The sequence below is a fragment of the Polypterus senegalus genome, chromosome 1 (genome assembly GCF_016835505.1).
Source record: "Polypterus senegalus isolate Bchr_013 chromosome 1, ASM1683550v1, whole genome shotgun sequence".
NCBI lineage: Eukaryota > Metazoa > Chordata > Cladistia > Polypteriformes > Polypteridae > Polypterus > Polypterus senegalus.
In genome coordinates this window covers 297,815,562-297,838,690 of record NC_053154.1, presented here as the reverse complement: position 1 = coordinate 297,838,690, position 23,129 = coordinate 297,815,562, and the positions used below count along the sequence as shown (strand labels likewise).

Sequence of the window (23,129 nt, the reverse complement as noted above, 5' to 3'; positions counted from 1 at the left end):
TTGTTTCACATGGTCTATTAGTCCTTCAGGTGCCTTTTAGCAAACTCCAGGTGGGCTGCCATGTGCCTTTTACTAAGGAGTGGCTTCAATCTGGCCACTCTACCACACAGGCCTGATCGGTGGATTGCTGCAGAGATGGTTGTCCTTCTGGAAGGTTCTCCTCTTTCCACAGAGGACCTCTGGAGCTTTGACAGAGTGACCATCGGGTTCTTGGTCACCTCCCTGACTAAGGCCCTTCTCCCCTGATCACTCAGTTTAGATGGCCGTCCAGCTTTAGGAAGAGTCCTAGTGGTTTCCAACTTCTTCCACTTATGGATGATGGAGGCCGCTGTGCTCATTGGGACCTTCAAAGCAGCAGAAATTTTTCTGTAACCTTCCCCAGATTTGTGCCTCAAGACAATCCTGGTTAGACAATGGTCTGGAATCCCTACAGATTTTATTTTTTCTCCAGCTGTCTGGAGTTTTTTTGTTTTTTCTGTCCCCCCTGGCCAAAGAACCTTACTCTTATTCGATGTTAATTAATGTTGATTTATTTTGTTTTCTTATTGTGTCTTTTATTTTTCTATTCTTTATTATGTAAAGCAATTTGAGCTACTGTTTGTATGAAAATGTGCTATATAAATAAATGTTGTTGTTGTTGTTGTTGCTGTCACGGAGGTCTATAGACAATTCCTTTGACTTCATGCTTGGTTTGTGCTCTGACATTAACTGTCAACTGTGGGACCTTATGTGGACAGGTGTGTGCCTTTCCAAATCATGTCCAATCAACTGAATTTACCACACGTGGAGTCCAATTAAGCTGCAGAAACATCAAGGATGATTAGGGGAAACAGGATGCACCTGAGCTCAATTTTAAGCTTCATGGCAAAGGCTGTGAATACTTATGTACATGTGCTTTCTCAATTTTTTTATTTTGAATAAATTTGCAAAAACCTCAAGTAAACTTTTTTCACATTGTCATTATGGGGTGTTGTGTGTAGAAATCTGAGGAAAAAAATGAATTTAATCCATTGTGAAATAAGGCTGTAACATAACAAAATGTGGAAAAAGTGATGTGCTGTGAATACTTTCCGGATGCACTGTACCTCTAAAAGCACCCAGAAATGGTTGAAGACAAAGAGCTGGAGAGTTTTGAAGTGGCCAGCAATGAGTACAGATCTAAATCTGATTCAAGACTTATGGAGAGATCTCAAAATTGCTGTTGGGAGAAGGCATCCTTCAAATCTGAGAGACCTTGAGCAGTTTGCAAAAGAAGAGTGGTCGTAAATTCCAGTTGAGAGGTGTAACAAAGCTTGTTGATGGTTATAGAAAGTGCTTGATTTCAGTTATTTTTTCCAAATTGCATGCAACCAAATATTAAGTTGAGGGTGTCAATAATTTTGTCCAACCCGGTTTTTGAGTTGTGTGAAATGTCAGATTTGGCTTTTTTTTCTCTGTTTTTTTGTGTTGTTTCATTGCACATAACGGAAATAAACATGTGTATACCAAAACATTTGTAATTGCAACAATTTTCTGGGAAAATTCCAGATGTGCTGATAATTGACTGTATTTATCCTTCTGTTCTTAAAGAGGCTAGTGAGTACATATATAAACCCTTGACACATATTTTTAGGAAGTCTCTGTGCACTGGAGAGATTCCGAAGGACTGGAAAATGGCAAATATTATCCCATTATGGAAAAAGGGTGACAGGGCAGATACAAGCAACTATAGGCCAGTAAGCTTAACATACATCACAGGAAAATTAATGGAAGGAATTATTAAGGATAAGATTGCACAACACATGGCAAGGATGGGTGTTATTCTGAACAGTCAGCATAGGCTCAGAAGAGGGGAGGTTGTGTTTTACTAACATGCTGGAATTCTATGAGGAAGCAACAAAAGGATACGATCAAAGTGGAGCTTATGATATTATTTATCTGGATTTTCAGAAAGTATTTGATAAGTTGCCACATGAGAGGTTGTGCATCAAATTAAAAGAAGTGGGATTTCAGGGTGATGTTTTTAGATGGGTGCAGAATTGGCTCAGACAAAGGAAGCCGAGGGTGATGGTGCGATGAACCTCATCAGAACTGGCTTATGTTAAGAGTGGTGTTCCACAGGGGTCAGTGCTAGAACCGCTGCTATTTTTAATATACAGTACAGGCCAAAAGTTGGCATTCTTTCGATGAGCTTCAACAGGTAGCCAACCTGACAGCTGAAGCTCATCGAGAGAATGCCAAGAGTGTGCAAAGCAGTAATCAGAGCAAAGGGTGGCTATTTTGAAGAAACTAGAATATAAAACATGTTTTTAGTTATTTCACCTTTTTTTGTTAAGTACATAACTCCACATGTGTTCATTCATAGTTTTGATGCCATCAGTGAGAATCTACCAATATAAATGGTCATGAAAATAAAGAAAACACACTGAATGAGGAGGAGTGTCCAAACTTTTGGCCTGTACTGTATATAAATGACTTAGATAGGAATATAAGTAACAAGCTGGTTATGTTTGCAGGTGATACCAAGATAGGTGGATTAGCAAATAATTTGAAATTCATTATACAGTAATCCCTCGCTATATTGTGCTTTGACTTTCGCGGCTTCACTCTATCACGTATTTTATATGCAAGCATATCTAAATATATAACACGGATTTTTCACTGCTTTGCGTGTTTCTGCGGACAATGGGTCTTAACTTCTGGTGCATGCTTCCTCAGTTAGTTTGCCCAGCTGATTTCATACAAGGGACACTATTGACGGATGGCTGAGAAGCTACCCAATCAGACCATGGAGTTAAGTTCATGTGTCCTGATTGGCTCAGCGATGGAGCGACAAATTCGATTCCGTTGTGTTAACCAGGAAGTCTTGTCTCACTCATTTGGCATCAACGTGTTTCGTTGTGTAAAGAGTTAACTTTTGTGCTCTTTTGTGTTTATCTTTGTGCATAGTCATGCCCTTCATTATGGCTCCAAAACAATCTGCTCCTGCTTCAGGGGCTGTGCCCAAGAGCCAATAGAAGATGCTAATGACTGCCTAAAAGGTAAAAGTTTTGGATATGTTGAAGGAAGGGAAGAGATACACCGCTGTAGGTTGCCATTACGGTATCAATGAGTCAACGATTCTTTTTATTTAAAAAGGAGGTAAAGAATATAAGATCTACGGCTGCAGTCTCCTTTAACCAGGGCACAGAACGAGTTGAAAGTGGACGTAATAAGGCGGTAGTCCGGATGGAATCTGCTTTAGGGATTTGGATTGAAGCCAGCCGGAAGAACAACAGCAGCGGTGCTACACAGTCGCTTGAAGAGGCTCCTTTAGAAGAGCTGTAACGCTCTCCTTTGTTGTGCAGTAAAATTAAACTCATCGTTATCGTACAAGTCGTCGTGTCATTATTGATGAGTAACCATAATTAATTTTCTACATACAGTACTTAGTACATGTACATATATTTAGTGTCACTGTACACACATTTTACTGTATACAATTTTTCTTGCATCATATGTATTTATTGCTAGTGGCCTGTCTATCGTAATGGCTGTAACATATGTGATATCGGAGATGCTCGATGTCTTTAAAATAATATTTAGGTTTTACTGTATATAAACAGTGTGTTTACATACATAATTTCAACAAATCTTTCCTTATATATAAGAGAATACAAAGGGTTTATGCTGTATTAACCGTGTGGGAAATGTTTATAAGAGTATGGGAGAGTTTATAAGGGCTTAAAATATATAAAAATAACCATATGAACATACGGTTTTTACTTCCCAGATTTTCACCTTTCATGGGGGTTCTGGAATGCAACCCCCGTGACTGAGGAGGGATCACTGTATCATTACAGAAGGACTTGGATAGCATACAGCGAGATGGGAGCATGCAGCGAACCCGCATCGACTTGAGGTTTTTTTGGAAATAAATGGATAGGACTGCCGAGCTTTGTTGGGCTTAAATGCCTGTTCTCGTCTAGAGTGTTCTAATGTTCAAATGCTATCTCACCACTTTTAAGTCAGTGGGTATCTGATGTTATAGATTATCTAAAATTGGAAAAAATCTAATTCTCACTTAGAGGATCTGTACAAAACATTTTCAAAACTTGGCAGGATCTAATCAATAACATTTTAGAATAAGCACTTAAATTGAGGAAGCGTATTCTCTCCCCTCTTTTTTATTCTATTTTTTATCCATTTATTTATTTACACATTGTTACTATTGTTAAAGTTTTGCTCTGCTGGCCTGGCTCTCTTTCACATGGGTGGGGGTTGATTCATTTCGAACCTAGTTTTGTTAAACTTGACTTGCTTGTATGAATTGTTGTTTGATTCTAATGAAATTAAAAAAATGTTAAAAAAATATAGAACTATCAATGCTGTCAAAGCCATTAGTGCACAAACCCACAAAAAGTAATAAGAGTAACCAACACCACCATTTGAATAGGCCAGAATTACCAACTACATCGCACTGCAGCTGAATTAAAATGTCACAAATACATCAAATAGCAAATTTAAGGTGAAAGTTTCTTTTTAAAACACTTTACTATAACCCGATGAGGCGAAGCAAATAGTATCTTAAACAACACGAGGCATCAATGCGTTTTATTAGTGATTTAAACAGTGAGATGGAAGTGGTGAAATAATGTTTTCTTAATACTTTATATCAGTTTTATTTCTATGCAGTGTTACAAGCAGCTGACTGATGATTTACAGAGCAAATAAGCAAACAGTGCCTCAGAATTACAACAAATGTTTTTCAGTTTATTTAATAGCTAATGTAAATCCCATTTTTAGTTTAGGCCCCTGCTTGTTACTTTCTTTTGAGAATTAATTTTATTAAGTGACATGACTTTAAGCATACATTAAAGTATATAGATATTTTCCCTTTATTTACCAGAGATGTTACAATGAAAATTCTCTTGCTTTTCAAAAGAACGTCTAACTGCAATTTACAATTCAGTGTTTCTGTTCATTAAAAACTGTGCATGAGACAAAACACTTATCTGTGACTTCACTTCAGATGTGCTGGTTGATGATTATTTTTAACTGATGTTTTCAAAAAGAGAATAATTTGCATTATATGTACATGTATTTATAGTTTTTTTTCCTGCTTAAGCATTAGCTTCCATATAAAAACAAAACAATATTAAATCTTAAACAAGATAGAATGTCCTTTCCATTCTCAATAATCCTTTTGTATATACAACTTTACATTCTAAATGCTGCTAGCTAAGATGTAAAGACTAAAGAAAATTAAATGCAGCACCAGAATTACTTCAAAGAAATACTTGTGCTAAATCTGTAAATAAGAATTTATGATGTGTAGAATAAGAAAAATGTCACAGTTGATACTCAACATGGGATGAATGCATTATAATTCTTTTGTGTAATGAGTGTTAGCTATGTTTGATAAGTACAGATGGTGTTAATTTCATTAGATTATAAAATCAGACAAGCCAGAAATTTTGCTTTTATTTGTACTATTCTTCTCAGACCAGGATGAACTTTGAGTGTTCTATTTTCACAATGATTATGTGGACCATTGACTTTATTTGATAAAACTTGTGCCCCAGTTTCTAAAAGTTCAATTCAATAAGTAAAAGTTGTTTGTGTGTTCATAAAATATGCAGATATAAAGTATTTTGTTATTTGTTACTTACTCATAGTTTTGTTTGTTTTGGTTTAAACAAATAATGCACATGTTTAATCAATGTTAAATCTAAAGGAAACTCCCATGACATGCAATTATGAGATTACCTGGCATGCTGGACCAATTCCCATTTTCCTCCTAATAAACAATTCAACATGTCTGATTGTTGCATCTCCAGAGACACGCACAAACTTCTTCTCTAAAGGCTAAAATTAAATGAAAAATAATAAATAATTATTGAAATCACATTTTACAGAGGAATTCAGCAAAGTGAACTGATTCATCATAAAAAGTGTACTTAGGCCAAAAAATGTATACAAATTAGTAAACCTTGCATCACAAGAAAAAAAAACTGCCAAATAAGGTATAAAGAAAAAAAAGTTAAAAACCTTCAGTTCTAAACTAAATGCAATTTTTGCAAAGTAGGAGAAGCTGAAACTAAACTGAACGTATGCTGAATGCACTGAAGAAATTAGAAGCAGATTGAGGGAAAGCCTGGCAATCACAACATTCTTAAAAAGGATTTAGCAAGTTGCAATGTAAAAAATGTGAAGGACTGAGTATTAAACAGTCAGATAAAGACAGAATCAAGGCTTTTCAGATGACGGGATTAAAATACATATTACGAGTCAGATGGATGGAGAAAAAGACAAATGAGTTAGCGTTGAAAAAGGCAGAGACAACTTGGCTTCTTTCAGGCGAAACGAGGAAACTTAAAAATTCTCGACATATGAAAAAGCAAGGGACAAGAACAGACAGATAGAAAATGATCTAATAATGTACTTCATAGCATGGTCATTCCTTGATCGAAGGACGATTCAGATTAGATCAAAAATCATAAAGGATATAACTTGCAAAGAATGAATGTTTTTACCAGCGACTGAACAGATCACTTTTACCCTCGCTCTCAAACCCTAACACAAAAAATGAAACTAACTATGACATCTTCTCACTTACCTTATTATCAATCACTTCAAATCATTTGCTTTATACACAACTTGATGACAACACTCAGGTATATTAAAAATGGGGGAAACAAAAAAACCTGAGCATCCTCCGATAAATTATGAAAAAGCCAGATTATATGGACCTGAAATCCAAATACTAATATAGATCTTAATTCCTGGCTCAGATTCTATGCTTAACATGAAGAGAACAAACAAACAAACAAAAAAAACACAGTCCTTGAAGAAGTGTTATTTCAGGAAGCCAGGATATAATTTTACTGCTAAAAATAGTAATAAATAATCTATAAACAAAATAACTCTAAAACTTAAAATTATTTATTAATTGGTTTCTATATACACTATACACAGTTAAACATCTAAATGTAAAGTATGTCTATATTGCATTTACTTTAGACGTGTAAATCTGTGTGTCATTTTTTTGTTCACTCCAAATAGATCCATATCAGAACAAAGTGAACTGAACTACTCAAATACTGTAGCTGATTTCTTATGCACATTCCTAAACATATTTTACCGATGCAGAATATCACATCAGCTGTATAATCAAAAAGCTGAGCAAACGTTTTACAATGCCTTTACAATAAACAATTATTAATGTTTCTGAAAAACTGTTAATGTAAACAGCTGCTTTACAAAGTTTATGGAAGAGAAAATTTGCATACCTTATAATTGTCAATACCTTCTTCAGCACTGGAATAAGACAAATAAAAAGTTAAATATGAATTAAAACGGAGTATACATTATCCTCATTTTCTCACACAAATTTAGGTAAACAGAGAACTGGGAAAAAATAAAAGATTCCTGAAATTACTGCTAGAGATATGGAGGTCTAGAGTCAGACATTCTTTGCCAATTCTGAGTGCAGTCCTTACCAGATAGAAAAACAGGCAAAATGCATAAAATAGAATAAATACATTCCTATAGTCATTTAAGGCAGACATCCAGATATATAAACAAGTCCTGGGTTCAGAGTTCAGCATGAGCATTACCTGAAAGGAGTTGGCATAGAGTTTTCTACAAGCATTGCTTCCACAACCCACAAATGTGAATGGTAGTTTAATTGGAAACACTAAACGGGCACAGTATGAAAGAATATGGCCACGTGCATCAGTGTACCCTCCAATAGGTGGCAGCTCATTCAAGGTTGGCTTCCACCTTGTATCATGTGCTGCCAAGATAGGCACCGACTACTGGTGACAGTAAGTTTCAGAATTGACAGTAAAAAAAACAAAAAAAAAAACACACACACACGTTCACACCAGTCATTCCTAATATTACTTAAATTTCACCAACAACATACCTGCCTCAAATTAGTAAAGTAGTGATTAGCTAAGCCAGGTGTGCTAGTAGTTCAATTTAACAAATAAATGGATGCACTGAATGGTAACCACAAATACTAGGATGTCTTCAAATTAGGTTTTGAAATGGCTAAGCAAACATGGCTATGGCTATAATGTCAGCAAGTCATATCTCACTAAACCATATTTCCAAGATGTGGTATTCAATCTGTGAAATCATTTTTTTTTACATACTTTTTGTCTTAATTTTGAAAAGAAGATTATTAAAACAGCATACTACTCCTTTAAACAAATATTAACATCACAAAAATCAGAGAAAATACACAGAAAAAAAGAACAAAAGATTCAACCCCCACCCAAGACAAAACAAAAAAAGAAGACACAAACAGAAACCCCATGTAACTATTTTAAATGTAATAGAACAATAAATAACAGAGTTAAGTTCAGGTCCAGCACAGCATGCTTATTCTAAAATTATACTAATGAATTCTGTTCACGTTTTAAAAATTTTTAGATCTTAAAAGGGATTTTTTTTTTTTTAATTTTAAATAATGAAGAAGGTGGGTTGGGATTCTTCCCGTTCAGAAAATTAAGTCTACATGAATTGATTTTTCCCCATGCACTTAACAACAAATATCTCTAATAATGGATTAGGAGTGACTGTGGCACCAAGCCTACCTGAAAAAATACAAAGATATTTGTTTAAAATGATGTCAATTTAGTGCATTTTTAGTTTGTATTGCAGAAAATGCCTGCTACAGTAATAGTCACAGAGTGTAACCAGATGGTAGTATAGCTCTGGCTACTTTTGTTAAAATTAGTATTTTGCATTGTTAATGTAGCGACTCATCCTTTGAGAGAAGGGGCATAATCGTGCACACTGAAAAGAACAGTTCCAACTTGTGTGGTTATTGCACTATCAATATACTTTCTGTAGAATGTCCAAGTCTGCATATCACATAAATGACTGAATTATTAAAAATAATGCAGAAATGCAAAAAATTAGGAAATAGACAAATGATGATTATTCTGTGCTGCCAACAGAAAATAAATCTGTGATGTGATTTAATGTTTACAACAATAAGCATTATTTTTTATCTTTTGATCCTTGTATTTTGAAACGCTATATACCTTCAAAAATAGAAAGCAATGGAATGGAAGACATTTTGTTTGGTAAATTTAAGGATATCTCTCCATTAGAAAAACTTTTTTTTTTTTTTAATTCTACACCAACATCAATTTCTGTAGAAAGAGAATTTTAAAAATGGAAAAATATGCTCTCAAAATTACTTGATTTCAGTAGTATGACAAGTTTGACAGCTTCGTTTAGTAGCCTGTATTGTAGAACTTGTTTTGGTAGACTCTGCTGAGGCAGTGTTCAATGTTAATGAATATTTTCTTTGATTTGCCTTTTACATAATTTTGCTTCATGACAACAAAGACGTTTTGAAAGGCAATAGTCTAGCTGGGCTTGCTTGTTTTTATTCAATGAGAATCCTGAGGAGCTGAGAAGAATACCTTATTGAATGCTTACTGTTTTTATTGTCACCTTGTTTCTTTTTTATTGTGTAATCTATATACAGTATTTCTTAGATTTTGAATCTTAAAAGGCATGTTCAATATACATTTATTTCTTGTTCAGTTGTTCTCATTATATTATTTTGCACAGTACAGAATTTCTGTGTCTGATTTCTTTAAAGCTCATATCATCACTGCAAAACATCAACAATGTTCGATTCCATCATTGGGGTGTGGTTGGAGAGATGCTTGTGGATTACTAATAATTAGCTGCTCTACCCATGTAACATGGAGGGCTTTAAAGGATTTGAAAAAATGTCTACCAACAGGGAAATAGAAGTTACTAATGATTTTTACTCACCCAAATATGTCTCTTACTCACTCAAATATGTCTCTGTCTAATATTTACTCAAATATACTAAGTTGATCTCAATCTGCTACCTGCTAAACAAAAAAGTGACTCTGCATGTGATATAGAAAAAACAGTAAGTAAGTTTGTAATATATGAGTAAGTTTGCAATATATGATGTGCATGTAAAACTACAATGGCACTGGATTTAAAAAAATGTAAGGCACTGCTTTGATATATAGTGTTACTAGTTCATTTCAGATTTATTATCTTGTGTACACAGTACAATTACATTCCTATTTGCCTGCAAGCAGTGCTTGAAGTGGAATCTCCCTATTCATTATTAATTTTACATGATGGAGCAAAAATCTCTCCCCTGGAGGTTGGTCCACATGAATGTTATTAGCATATGGTATTGAAGGGAGGGGTGATCCCATGAAGCACTGAATACTGCACCACTTCAAGGACTTCCCACAATACCAAACAAGCACCACCACTTTCTTTCTCCAGTGTTCGAATCTCACGGCTTATGAAAAAAATAAATAAATAAATAAATAAAAAAACACAACACCAGTAGGATAGGTCACTGCTGCCCGGTGACTATGCTCAGAATGAGCAGGTTAGGAAAATGGATGGTGAATGAAAAAATATATGGAGGGCTGCTGACAAGTTGCATTAGCCTGGGGATCAGTCACTCACTCACTATATAAGCTGACATTCCATCATGCAAATGAGCAGTTTCAGAGAGACCTTTAAAATTCCAGTCTCAAAAGAATTCCAACTTGTGTTAAAAGATAATTAGCTACCTAAAACACAATAAAAAATAAAAATAAAAAAATTAAGAAACCATGGGCACTACAAGCACTGCAGCAGCACATACCCACATTCTTCCCATTGAAAATTTGGTTGTGAAAAATTGATCAGGCTACCTCAACCTCAGCTACAATGCACTATTATTAAACTAGCTAAAGTCACAAATCCCATGCAGTTCATGCTGCAAATATAAAAGCCTGACAGCTTTGTTGTAAGGCATGCAAGATTAATAAAATATATACAGTAAGTGATGACTGCAGTTTGACGCTTTGAGGAAATTTATGTAAATGTTTGTATGCAATCATCAATGTTTACTTACAATGATAATGAGCCCAGCCAATTGATGATGGACAATCTTCAACCATTGGCTCAGCCCTAGTACATATATTTTGGAATTATTTCAGTTGATTAAAATGGTCCTTATGAAAAGAAACACCACAGCAGAACTATCCACCAATTCTGAAAAGTATATCCACCTAAATTATACTATATACCATGTGATATATGCCATAACTGTGATCATTTTTCATTATATTGTGATATTAATTTTTGACCATACCTCTCACTCCCTACCTAGGATTATTAAAGGGTAGATTTATAAAAGCATTTTTGTATATTTTTGAAATGCTGTCTGAGCCTTCATCAACATTAACTAATACTGTTTCTTGGATAAATATAAATATGAGGTGTGAACAATTTGGTAGGTTTCTTTTTAAAAAAATCTGATTTATATATGGAAAAAAAATGTTAGCTAAAAAGTTAGATTTGTAGTGTAACTGTTCATAACATACAAATATGTCTATTTAAGGATCTCCAAGTCTTTTAATCATTGCTGCTTTCTACAGGTTAGACATTGGTAGGTTTGAGAAGACTAAAAAAAACACACAAAAAAAAAATGTTATTTTCACATAAAGTAGTTATACATATGAGCTTTGCTACCTAAAGTAATTGGCAGGCACATGGATTAATGATAGTAAATACTGATTGGAGCTCAGAGATGGACATACAAACAAGATTTAGAACGGAATTTCTTATTTCTTTCCCATTGAAAACTAGGATGATGTACATACGTTCATTTCTGTCAATTTCCCAGTGTCTTGAATCCTTCTGTTTAAGGTCTTTTGGATGTGTGGCCTTCAAATTCCAGATGAATGATGTTATTAGTGAGTCTAATTATTTTTAAAGAATACTTTTTTTTTTTTTTAATATATAAAAGTATATAGGGATTCTCTGGAATAAATATACTGGCTTAGGAAGGATGTTCGTTTAGTGATAATTCTGCTAAAATAAGATGGAGGGTAGACCATCAATCAATACCTTGTTTGATTCTTATATAGTAATTCCAAAATTGTATTTAAAAAGGACTTTACATTTACTTGTGATGGTTATCTCTAGATATTTAAAGTGTTCTGATGTTATAAACGAATAGCTATCCATCTGGTACGATGTGCTAGAGAATTAACTCTAAAAAGCACAGTTAATTTAAATTTTAATTTAAATCCAATTAATTAATTTTGAATCCAGATAGTTTTTGAACTAACAATAATAGTAAAGAGGATATGGGTCTGATACATAAAGCGCCATACCATATAGTTTGTGTATTTTTTGTTCAAGTCCTTCTCTGACAATCCACTTTACCTCTTGTTCCTAATGGAAATGAAAAGTTCTTGTGTGAGTAGACACCCTTATCAATTACTGCATTCTAACTTAAGTAGTCCAAGTTCATTTTATTAATACAAATTGAGGCTTCTGGATTATCATAAAGCAGCTTAATCCATGCAGATATGTTGGGGACAAACAGAATTTATGCAGTGTAGTAAAGAGATAATTGCATTTGTTTGTATCAAATGCTTTTTCTACATTCATGGATAGTAAGACTTCTGGCGACTCAGATTTTTTGGATGAGCATATTACATTAAAGAGGCATCAAAGATTGGAGGCAGAGTGTCTACCCTATGGTTTGGTCATGTGATGTTACTCAGGGATGTATTTATCATAAAGAAATTTTAAGAAACTAGGCAGGTTGAAGACAGAAACGCTTTCGCAAACTCAAAAATGGGCATCAGTTCTAGTCCCATCAGTTAACTGGATACAGAATTATTATGCAACTAAATGCTTTTCTGTATATATTTTCTATATTTTTTTAAACAAGGGCCAATATTATTGGCAGGTAGTGTGTTGTAGTGGTAAGGTTTTGGACATAGGAATCTAAACCCTGCAGTATGACACTCTGAGAACATGAGCAAACCTGTGCCCCAGTTAGAAATACACAAGAAATTTAATCAATCTCAGATGCTGTAAGTTGCCTTTGATAAAGACATCAGTCAAATAATAAATAGTAACAACAATATTATTATTATTGGGTCACTAGAGCTGCTTACTCTTGAACTATATAAAATACAACTGTACATTAATAAATTAATAATAACATAGTTTATTTAAAAGCGCCTTTCAAGATACTCAGGGACAATGTACAATATACATAACATCAAAAAGTCCTATATACAGTATAAAAAACTACCGAGATCAACATAAAGCAATATTAAAAAGTATTTATGGTTTTATGTTTTCATGTAAAAAGAGAAAGTGAGGCACATGCATGGAGTTCTAAAGGCAGGGCATACCATAACTGTGGCCTTGATACACTAAAAGCCATATCGCCCATAGTGTGTTGTCTGCACAGTGGAATGGTTAAAAGCAAGGAGTTAGAAGAATGAAGTGAATGTGATGGAGTCTATGTACATAATAAAAAAGACAAGTAAGAGGGATCTAGATCATGAAGAGCCTTAAAAACTAAAATGAGAAATTTATACTGAATGTGGAAAGGGACTGGTAGCTAATGAGGTGCATCAACCTCAACATAAACTATGAGGAATCAGTTCGACGGGTAAAAGAAAAAAGCTAAAGGGCTACGGTAAATCCTGATTTCATACTAATGAAGGACACCTACATATAAGTGTTGCTGAAAACCAATTGCAACAATTATAGTTATACTAAACGATAAAGGAAAGGTACACAAAAACACTCTTCCATTAGGTATTTATTAATTAGCTACTTGAGATTTGGAACAACTTCACGAATTCCAATTCTAAAGATTTTATTAAATGAGAAGCGAATGCCAAAGTCTAATCATTAAACCACATTTGTAGTACTGGGTTTCTTTTCAACTGTTCCTAGTCACTGCTCAATAGTTGTTTTACTGAAATGTTTTGACAAAACCAACAACTATCCACAACTTAACTTCATACTCTTTACTTATAGAACAGAATTTGTTCTTATGTGCATGTTAATGTCATGCTTTAATGTAGATGGAAAAAATGGCACTATTCGTATTAAAAAAAAGAAAACATTAAGTGTAACATCCAGTGAAACATGAAGTTGTCAAACTTGCTTATTCCAACTTAGGGATGGGCACATAGCAACAACCTGCCAGCATTGAGTGCAAGGCAGGAACAACCTCTTGACGTTCCAGTCTTTTGTAGGGCTGCCCACACATAAGAGACCTCTAATTAGCCTAATCTGTATGTTTTTGAGATGTCAGATAGAAATAATGCAGACTGAGGGAGAAGGAAATACTTTAACATAACTGGCATGGGATTTAAAGTTAACACATTTCCATATGAGAGCAGAGCTAATCACTACCCACTGTGCTGTACATAAATTAAGATATTGTTAAAAAAAATAAAAATTGTGTGATCATAGCTTGACAAATAATTTTAAACTAGTTTAATGTAATGTAAGGTAAGGTCACAGGGGACCTAGATTATTTTAACAGCACTGTTTGTAATCCATAACATGACAAACACCCTCAAACTGGCCTAATTCAATTCAAACAGGGAATCTAGCTTATGTTAGCAGCAGTGAGCACAGGACAGGAAACAGGGCTCACTCATGCAAACACACATTCTCATGCCTACACAGACCGAATATGTAATTATCAGTCAATGTGTTTTACACACAGGAAGAATGCGCAAACACCCCATGGAAAACAAACAGATGTAGGATTCAAACTTAGGATGTTAAGGATAATAATAATAATTCATTACATTTATATAGCGCTTTTCTCAGTACTCAAAGCGCTATCCACACAGGGAGGAACCGGGAAGCGAACCCATATTCTTCCACAGTCTCCTTACTGCAATCCAGCAACACTACCACTGCGTCACCTGTGAAGTGGCAGCACAACCCACTACATCACCATGTCGTCCAATTAGAGTAATTCTTGTAAATTAAAGAAGCATTGGTGATTAATTAAATTCTTATTGGATCTTTAACAAACCATCTGATCAACTTACCCAACAAACTCCAGCAATAGGGAGACATCAAGCTCTGGTGGAATCCTGAAGACAGATTGAGCATGCAAGCCTCTTCTCTGTTTCCCTGGTTTTACTGTACAAGGCTGTGGAGTTGCTACAACAAAGTGCAAAAATGAAATCACAACAATTGACATTTAACTTTTAAAGAAGAACAAATACACATGCTTCCTCCGTGAGCAGTTTTTCCCAGTTAGACATCGGAAAATGAGTGTGTAATATCAATATTTTGTTTTTCTACACATTTTTAAATGTACTCCTCTAGGTGGTAATCATAGGGAATTTTTTTTTATTTTACAACAACTTCTGTGTTGTTTTAGTTTCACACTTGGATCCATTGTATTAAGGGAAATGACATTTGATCCACTTGAAATCTTCCCAAGTCATTGCTACTGAAATTACAACAAGAAAGTTATTTAGTCTTTCAAAATATAATCCAGGAGATCTCTGAAGTGGCTATTCAATGCATCTGTGAAATGTTGCATTCATTTTTGCAATCTCTGGCAGCTCTTCTCATTTTAGTAATGGAACTTCATAGTTATATTTTGGTACTTTTTGGATTCATGAATGGATCTTCTGTTTCAGCTGCCCTTGTCCACTTTGTGACTTCAAGTGTCTAAATTATTGCATATATTTCAATATACAAATGATGCAATAGACTTTGCTCTGAGAATCTTCACACTTTTGAATGATATCTTATCTTTGTTTAGATCTACAATTTCTCACAAGTCTGTTTAAGTCAAGAGTTTCCAAGTTCAGCTCTGTCCCCCCACCAATAAGGCGCTTCGTCCTGGTGGCTATAGGTTTTTGTCCCAATCAGCTTCATGATCAGTACGTCATTCTTACTTTTAACTGATCTAATTTAATTAGATAACCTTCTTTTGCATTTCTTATTTTGCATTCAGAACAGTGTAGTACAGTGGAACCTCGGTTCACGAACGTCTCGGTACACGTACAACTCGGTTTACAACCAAAAAGTTCGCCAAACTTTTGCCTCGGTTCACGACCACACACTTGGTATACGAACAAGCCAGTTTCCCTTTTGGTTTGTGTGCGCTGATGATTTCCGCACGTGTTGCATTGTTCTTGGTCAGATGTGCATGCTTGTAGGTGCGTGCATGCTTTTGCTGTGAACTCTTTGTGCTCTATTTCCCTTCCGGTTCGTACGTGCCGATTACTGTATTTAAGCACGTGTTGAGCCGCTCCCTGTTCATTGTTCCCAGTCAGACGTGCGTGCTTTACCTCTGATCTCTTTGTGCTCTACGGTATTTCGTGTGCTTTTGCAGTTAACCATGGCTTCTAAGCAAGTGAAGAGTGGTGAGAAGAAAGTTTTACAGAAAATTGAAATCGAAGTAAAGAGAGAAATTACTGAAAAGTATGAGCGCGGAGTTCGTGTTACTGATCTTACCGCTGAGTACAAGAAGTCAAAACCTACGATTTCGACTATTCTAAAGCAGAAAGAATCTATTAAAGCAGCTGATGTTGCAAAAGGAGTTACAGTGTTAACCAGGCAGAGGCCTCAAGTGCTGGAAGAGGTGGAAAAACAGTTTACCAGTTTACTCATTTACCAATTTGAGAACCCTCGTGCTTTTAAGCAGCACAATGTAAACAAAGCCAGACTGCCAGTAATGTGGAGGGCAAACACGAAGGGTTGGGTCACAAGGACTTTGTGTTTGGAATGACTGCATGAGGCTTTTGCTCCCACCAGCTAAACAGCTAAAAACAACACCAGAAACCCAATAAATCACAAGAGAGAAAACACCTGAAGGAAAAAATCCCTCCATCACAGAGCCAGACTCTCCCTCAAAACTGTAACCTCCTCTCCACCCAGTTCCTCCTCACTTCATACCAGAACTCGACTCATGCAAGGTTAGTTTTCTTGGTGGTGTATGGTTTTTGTATTACGGATTTTTCAAATGTTCATTTTTCGGTTCACAGTGTGAATTGTTGCAGTGTTACTTTTCACTTTTTTCAAATGTTATTTTTTTTTCCCCTGTGCTTAAAACTCATTAAAAAAAGTGTTTACAGCTAGTGGTTCGTAGCGTGATTTGTTGCAATGTTACTTTTTTTGGTGGTTTATTAAATTACAGATTTTTCAAATGTTCCTTTTTTTCCCCTGTGCTTAAAACTCATTAAAAAAGTGGCTTGCAAGGCTATAGCGTGAACTGCTGCAATGTTACAGAGAGAGAGAGAGAGCGGGCTCACGTGCTAGCTAGAGAGAGAGAGAGAGAGAGAGAGAGAGAGAGAGAAAAGAGAGAGGGGGCGCGTGCAGCTGAGAGTGAGCGAGCCAGTGTATGCAGCTGAGCAGGGAGCCTGGATGTTTGTGTCAGTGTTATTCAATGTTTTTACATTAGTTTACTATTACACTGTGCATTCTATGGTGTAATTAACTATATTTGTGCTTAAAAAACTTTAACAAAATATGTTTACATACAGTTTGTACGGTCTGGAACGGATTAATTGTATTTACATACAATCCTATGGGGAAATTACTTTGGTTCACGACCAAATCGATTTACGACCAGAGGTTTGGAACGAATTATGGTTGTGAACCGAAGTTCCACTGTATCATGAAATTTGCATTTATAACATTTTTTTTTCTATTTAAATGCTTATCTGTTTTATTATTTTATTTTTATAGGGATTTTCTATGTTCTCAGTATTTGGAAACACTGAGTTGAGTGTACACAGGTGCAAATGACAATGAACATTAAAAGGCTCCAAATGCTAAACTCAATGTTATTCAAGTGTGTACTTAATACCAAATGTAAGAGAAAGGAGCAGAACATTTCTGGAAGATGCTGAACTTTTCTTGTAATATTAAAAAAGGGACATTTACTGTTTTTCTATGCTAGGACAGCCTATGTCATTTAACTATTAAAAAATGCACCTTGCCCTGTAATTTATAGATAGATAGATAGATAGATAGATAGATAGATAGATAGATAGATAGATAGATAGATAGATAGATAGATAGATAGATAGATAGATAGATAGATAGATAGATAGATAGATAGATAGATAGATAGATAGATAGATAGATAGATAGATAGATAGATAGATAGATAGATAGATAGATAGAGAGAGAGAGAGAGAGAGAGAGAGGTAGCCAGCAGCTTATCCCGGCCAACACATCCAAACCACTAGATGGAATCCTCCCTGCAACATAGAGGTTCCCTGGATTCCCGCAGGGCATCGTGGGAGATGGAGTTCGACTTCACAGCTCTGCTGGGTGCCATCAGGTGGCGCTACAGGGAGACATAGGGATTTCTATTTTCCCAATAGCCCGGAAGTACTCCCAAGTCATGGGGAAGGAAGAACAGAATTACTTCCGGGCTGAGGAAAAATGTGAATCTTCAACTGACCCGGAAGTGCTAGTGAATCACATGGACTGAAGGACAGGAGCACTTCCTGGTCATGAACTATATAAAGGACTATGGGAAACCCAGCAAGCTGAGCCGGAGTTGGGAGGTAGAGTGACGGAGCTGCTAGGAAGAGAGGAGGATCATTATTGCTGTTATTATCATCATTGATTTATTGTTTATGGTGGTGATCGTGGTGTCTACTGTGGCATAATATCAGAAACAAGAAATTAAAATTATTTCTGATACTTTTACCTGGTGTCTGGACGTTTGTCTGAGGGGTTTCACAGGGCAACAGCAGCCCCTAGTGTCACAATATATATATACACATATGATGATATAGATCTGAAGAAATACTTCTTCACTTACTTAATTTTGGTACTTCAAGTCCCCTTTCTTTGTAAAATTCATGCATATGTTTTTTCTCATCTAAAACAAAGATTTTTCAAATGCATTACTTCTTCATAAAACATGCTATTGTGTGCACTTAACAGCTTTCAGACATGAGGAAACAACATAAAACAATGAAATTAACAATTTAGTGCTTGAGAGTTTTACAATATGAAAAAGGTGCATTACATTGACTGTATACAGAGAAATTAGCTCCCACATAACACATGAAATTAAAACATTCTTTGGATCACCTTAATTAAAAGCCAACTTCTGTATAATAAATGCAAGTCTAATAAATTAAAACAAATGTGAAATGGAAATCTTAAATATAAAACTCATATACAAGTCTCTGAACAAAAGGATGTACAAACTAGTAGCACTACCAAATCCTGCTACTGACACTGTGTGACCATGAGCACGTCACTTGACCTGCCTGAGCTCCGATTGGAAAACCAAAAGAAATGTAATCAATTGTATCATATATCTTGTATGTTGCCTTGGATAAAGGTATCATCTAAATAAGTATATGTAAATGCAATACAACTTACAGATTTAGAAAATAAAACAGCAACAAGTCTGTTAAGGCTAACATTCTTAAGTACTTTAAAACTGTAAACAACAATGTAATAGTTTCATAAACATATGAAAGAAATTAAAGTTGTTTCTTTTTGACTTTATATTTATTTCAGAACTTACTTCTTTCTAAATTCGGAACTAACTTATATACTATATCTTGTAGCTGTCGGTCCAGTCTAGAATTGAGAGGGGGAAGGGAGAAAAAAAGAAAAACCACATTTACCAAATGAATAATAATCTACATATAGTCCATCACATGCTTGCAAATCACTCCATCACTTATGCTGAATATCATAACTAATAACAAGAAATTTCACAAATAAGACCAGTCAATCAAGTTCATTTGTTTAGCTAATGGCCAAGCTGCCCCAGTATCTAATCCAGATATTTTTTAAGGCTGTCAAGGTGTGTTCCAGATTCCTACACTTCTTTGCATGAGGAAGTGCTTCCTGGCTTCATTCTTAAATGTACTGCAATACCAGCATTTTCCATAACCTGTCCCCATTAATTAACTATTTTTCACAATTCTGTTCTAAAGTAAGTGGTTTATAAACAACAGTATTTTAAGTACTTAATCTGACAAAACTACAACTTGTGTATACTCTTCAAATTATTTACTTAGAAAAATTAACTTTGTAAATGACCATAATCTTTTAAGCCATTTAGAAAATAGCTAGTTTGTCCAACATTTTACTTAGAATAAAAAAAAAACAACTTAGTCACTTGAATCTTGGAATTGAGATCCCTTTAGAGTGCCAAAATAAGTGATTGGCTTGCTTTATGCTGTATTTCAGGCCTTCATTTTAATATAGCATATAAAATATAAAATTACCTTATGTTGTAAAGAGGTTGAGTTTGATGGACAACTACATTACATTTTGGACATCTGTTGCTATAGAAGAAGTGTTTCACTATACAACTTTTGCAAACTGCAAGAAAAAACAAAGGTTAAAACAAAATTAAAATGTATGTCTACTAATAACCCTACTCAAAGAAAACAGCTCAACTCACATGTATGCAAACATTCAGTGATGGTTGTAGCCTCGATGAAGAAGCCAGTGCAGATTGTACATCGAATAAAAGGAGACACATCAGTTATGGAGATGGTACGCTGTTAAACAGAGATACACATTAACGCATGTTATTAAGCATCAGATCCATTATCTTAAGTGTCCTCTTAAAATGAACAATATGACTTAAGATTAAAGGATTTCCAAGCAGTTACAAAGTTTGAAATAAGCCATTTTATGTGGCAGTAGACTAGCATGAAAATAATTAAGTGAAGTAAAATAGAAAAAACACTTCTCTAATTAGCTTTATGACTTATTCATGCATAATCAAGTATAAAATGTCTTCCGACATTTACTTACTTGCACTGTAATATGGATTAACTAATGTGTCCTTGAAATTTTGGGAAGTTTTTTTTACTTTAAATATGCAACTTAAAGCAGATCATGAGATAAGGCTGGCTCATCAGCATCTGTAAATCTGTCCATGTGTCCAGTTTTTTTTGATTGCTTATTATACGATGTCTGGAAATTGAGGTTTTATCACAAAAACAAAAGAATCAGAAATGAAAAGGGAAAAAATGGATACTGTGCCATTTTAATTAATTTCCTCTGAAGCATCTAAAAGCAATCTCTCAATATGCTCTGGAGCGGTCAATTTAATATGTAGGATTATAAACCCATAAATGGCTTTTCTGACCTTGACTTACTTTGTCTTGGAACCTTCCATGGGCAAAACACGATTATCCACATAATTAGCTCTCTTATTGACTTTTCATTAATAGCATACTATTGTCATGAAAAAAGCTAGTAGTACCCCATATACTGAAATGCTTTAGTCTGGCAAAATTAGAGATGAGAAAAAAATATAGAAGTACATTAAAGTTCAATTAAATTATTTTACTGAAAACATTTGTTTGTAAATGAAAAAAGAAACCCCCAAACCAACTTACAAGTAAATACCGGTACATTACAGAGATTCTTAAATAAGAAATTCTTGGATATGTGAATGTAAACATGTATATGATCACTGGGAAGTTCCATTTAGCCTTAAATTGGACAAACTTTAGATCTGTCTATGAAAAAGCATATATTAATACAGAATTGAATTTCAATGGTTTATAAAACTGATAACATAGCATTCTTCGTCAATTCAGTGTAGTGGGCAGCAAAGCCCATACTGAGGCTTCAATTAAGCTACTACGCAGGTCTTTGCAGATATGACAGAAAAAAACCAGAATACCCATTTCAAAAAATTCCATGTGGTTTATAAAATGAGTGACACAAATCTAAAATTAATCATTTTCAACGATCATTTCTACATCTTCATTAGAAAATGTGATCAATCTTCTCTGTTACTGCAAACTAACAGAAAAGCTTCCATTTGTCTATTAACAGTTTGACCATTTATTTTAAGGTTAACAGGAATTTGGGTAGGTCAAGAGAATTTAATAAATTATAAAAGAAGAGAAAGCATACTATATGACAAAATATATTTTACAGTTCTTTAGGAGTTACTCTTTGCTATTAAACAGCCCAGCTGCTGAATGTACTGTAGTTAGTAGTAAAAATAATCAGAAACTAAAAGGTAATTTTATGCAATCCCTATGCAGCAGAGGCTTATTTTTATGACCCTAAACATTGATAGTTTTAGAAAGAAAAATGTACGACGTATTTTACAGCTGTGAAAATTTCTTGATTTGACTGTAGGTACTCTACATAGACCACTTATTTGGATCAATACACACTTATAAACCACAGTATAACTGATTGATAAAAATGCCCTCCCACTATAACCAAAACTAATAATATGACAACCATCCATCCTTCCATCCAATCACCTTCCAAACCTGTTTATCCAGAGCAGCTGATTTGAAAATCAGAAACAAAGATATTAAAGATGTAAATATGTATCAACAGAACTGAAACAGAATTTTGCCAACACCAAGACAGGATCAACCCACAGTTTAAGTTTTTTTTTTTTTTTTTAATTTGATAGCCTCCAAAATACAGTACCTTCTAAGCAATGCCCTAGCTTAGGTTACTGCTGCCAGAAATGTTTAATCAAATACTGAATCTGTGGGTTTAAATGCCTTTAGGTAAAGAAAACATTACGAAATAAAATTCACCTCAATAAAAGGATGTGTGTTTTTCTATCCGTTTGCTATGTCTCTGTCATTCCAAAAGATGGTGCATCACAAACATTTACAGTAATAAAATGCATTGCAATCATCATTCCAATAGCTATCGCATCACAAACATTAACACTGCTTTTACAAATCCCATACCTAATAGCATATAAAGGCATGAGAATTGCACAGTGTACTGCAAACGTTAATGCTGAGATCTATGTTCATTACTTATTCATCAACCCATCTTAAACAGGTAGCACGGCTACTACTCTTATACTTTCACATTTTTCTAAAAATAAACAAACAAGATAAGTTCCTCCTTATGAAATTCAAAACAACATTATAATTACATGGCTTAGGCCAGAAGCACAGTATACAACTTTAAGCCACAGAACATGCAACACGTACTAAATGCATCTTGAAGATGCGATTACATGACAAGGAATCTCTGGAGATGAGGGTTTACATGCCTCCCTCATGACTACTTAATACAATTACAAATTTCCAAAGTATCACAAGCTCAACACAATCTGACGGACAAATGACATGCAATTTAATAATTTAGTTAAAAGAATGACTGATGTGTGGATTAATTGTTTACTGAGCTATACTTCATTATTTTCTTATTCTAGTAAAAAATATGCTTTTGCCAAAACTTTACAAGCTAAAACTTTTGTCATTTTCAGTTTTAAAAACTGTATTCTTTTACATAAGGTTTCCTTGCTTAATAGGTTTACAGATTGATAGGGTAAGTACTTTCAAATGTACGGGGTACAGTGA

The 23,129-nt window shown here is 34.7% G+C and overlaps 1 protein-coding gene across 2 annotated transcripts in view; it reads right to left on the bottom strand.

The window, feature by feature from the left end:
* pcgf6 (polycomb group ring finger 6) overlaps positions 1-23,129 on the bottom strand; it is a 94,567-nt gene that overhangs the window by 68,490 nt on the left and 2,948 nt on the right. For both annotated transcript variants that reach the window (XM_039734692.1, XM_039734700.1), the window contains exons 2-8: positions 20,222-20,321; positions 20,043-20,139; positions 19,331-19,386; positions 18,611-18,670; positions 14,862-14,976; positions 7,251-7,278; positions 5,728-5,826 (exon numbers count right to left, since the gene is read on the bottom strand). In XM_039734692.1, the coding sequence (XP_039590626.1) occupies positions 5,728-5,826; positions 7,251-7,278; positions 14,862-14,976; positions 18,611-18,670; positions 19,331-19,386; positions 20,043-20,139; positions 20,222-20,321 (555 nt within the window). The remainder of the gene's footprint in view (positions 1-5,727; positions 5,827-7,250; positions 7,279-14,861; positions 14,977-18,610; positions 18,671-19,330; positions 19,387-20,042; positions 20,140-20,221; positions 20,322-23,129) is intronic.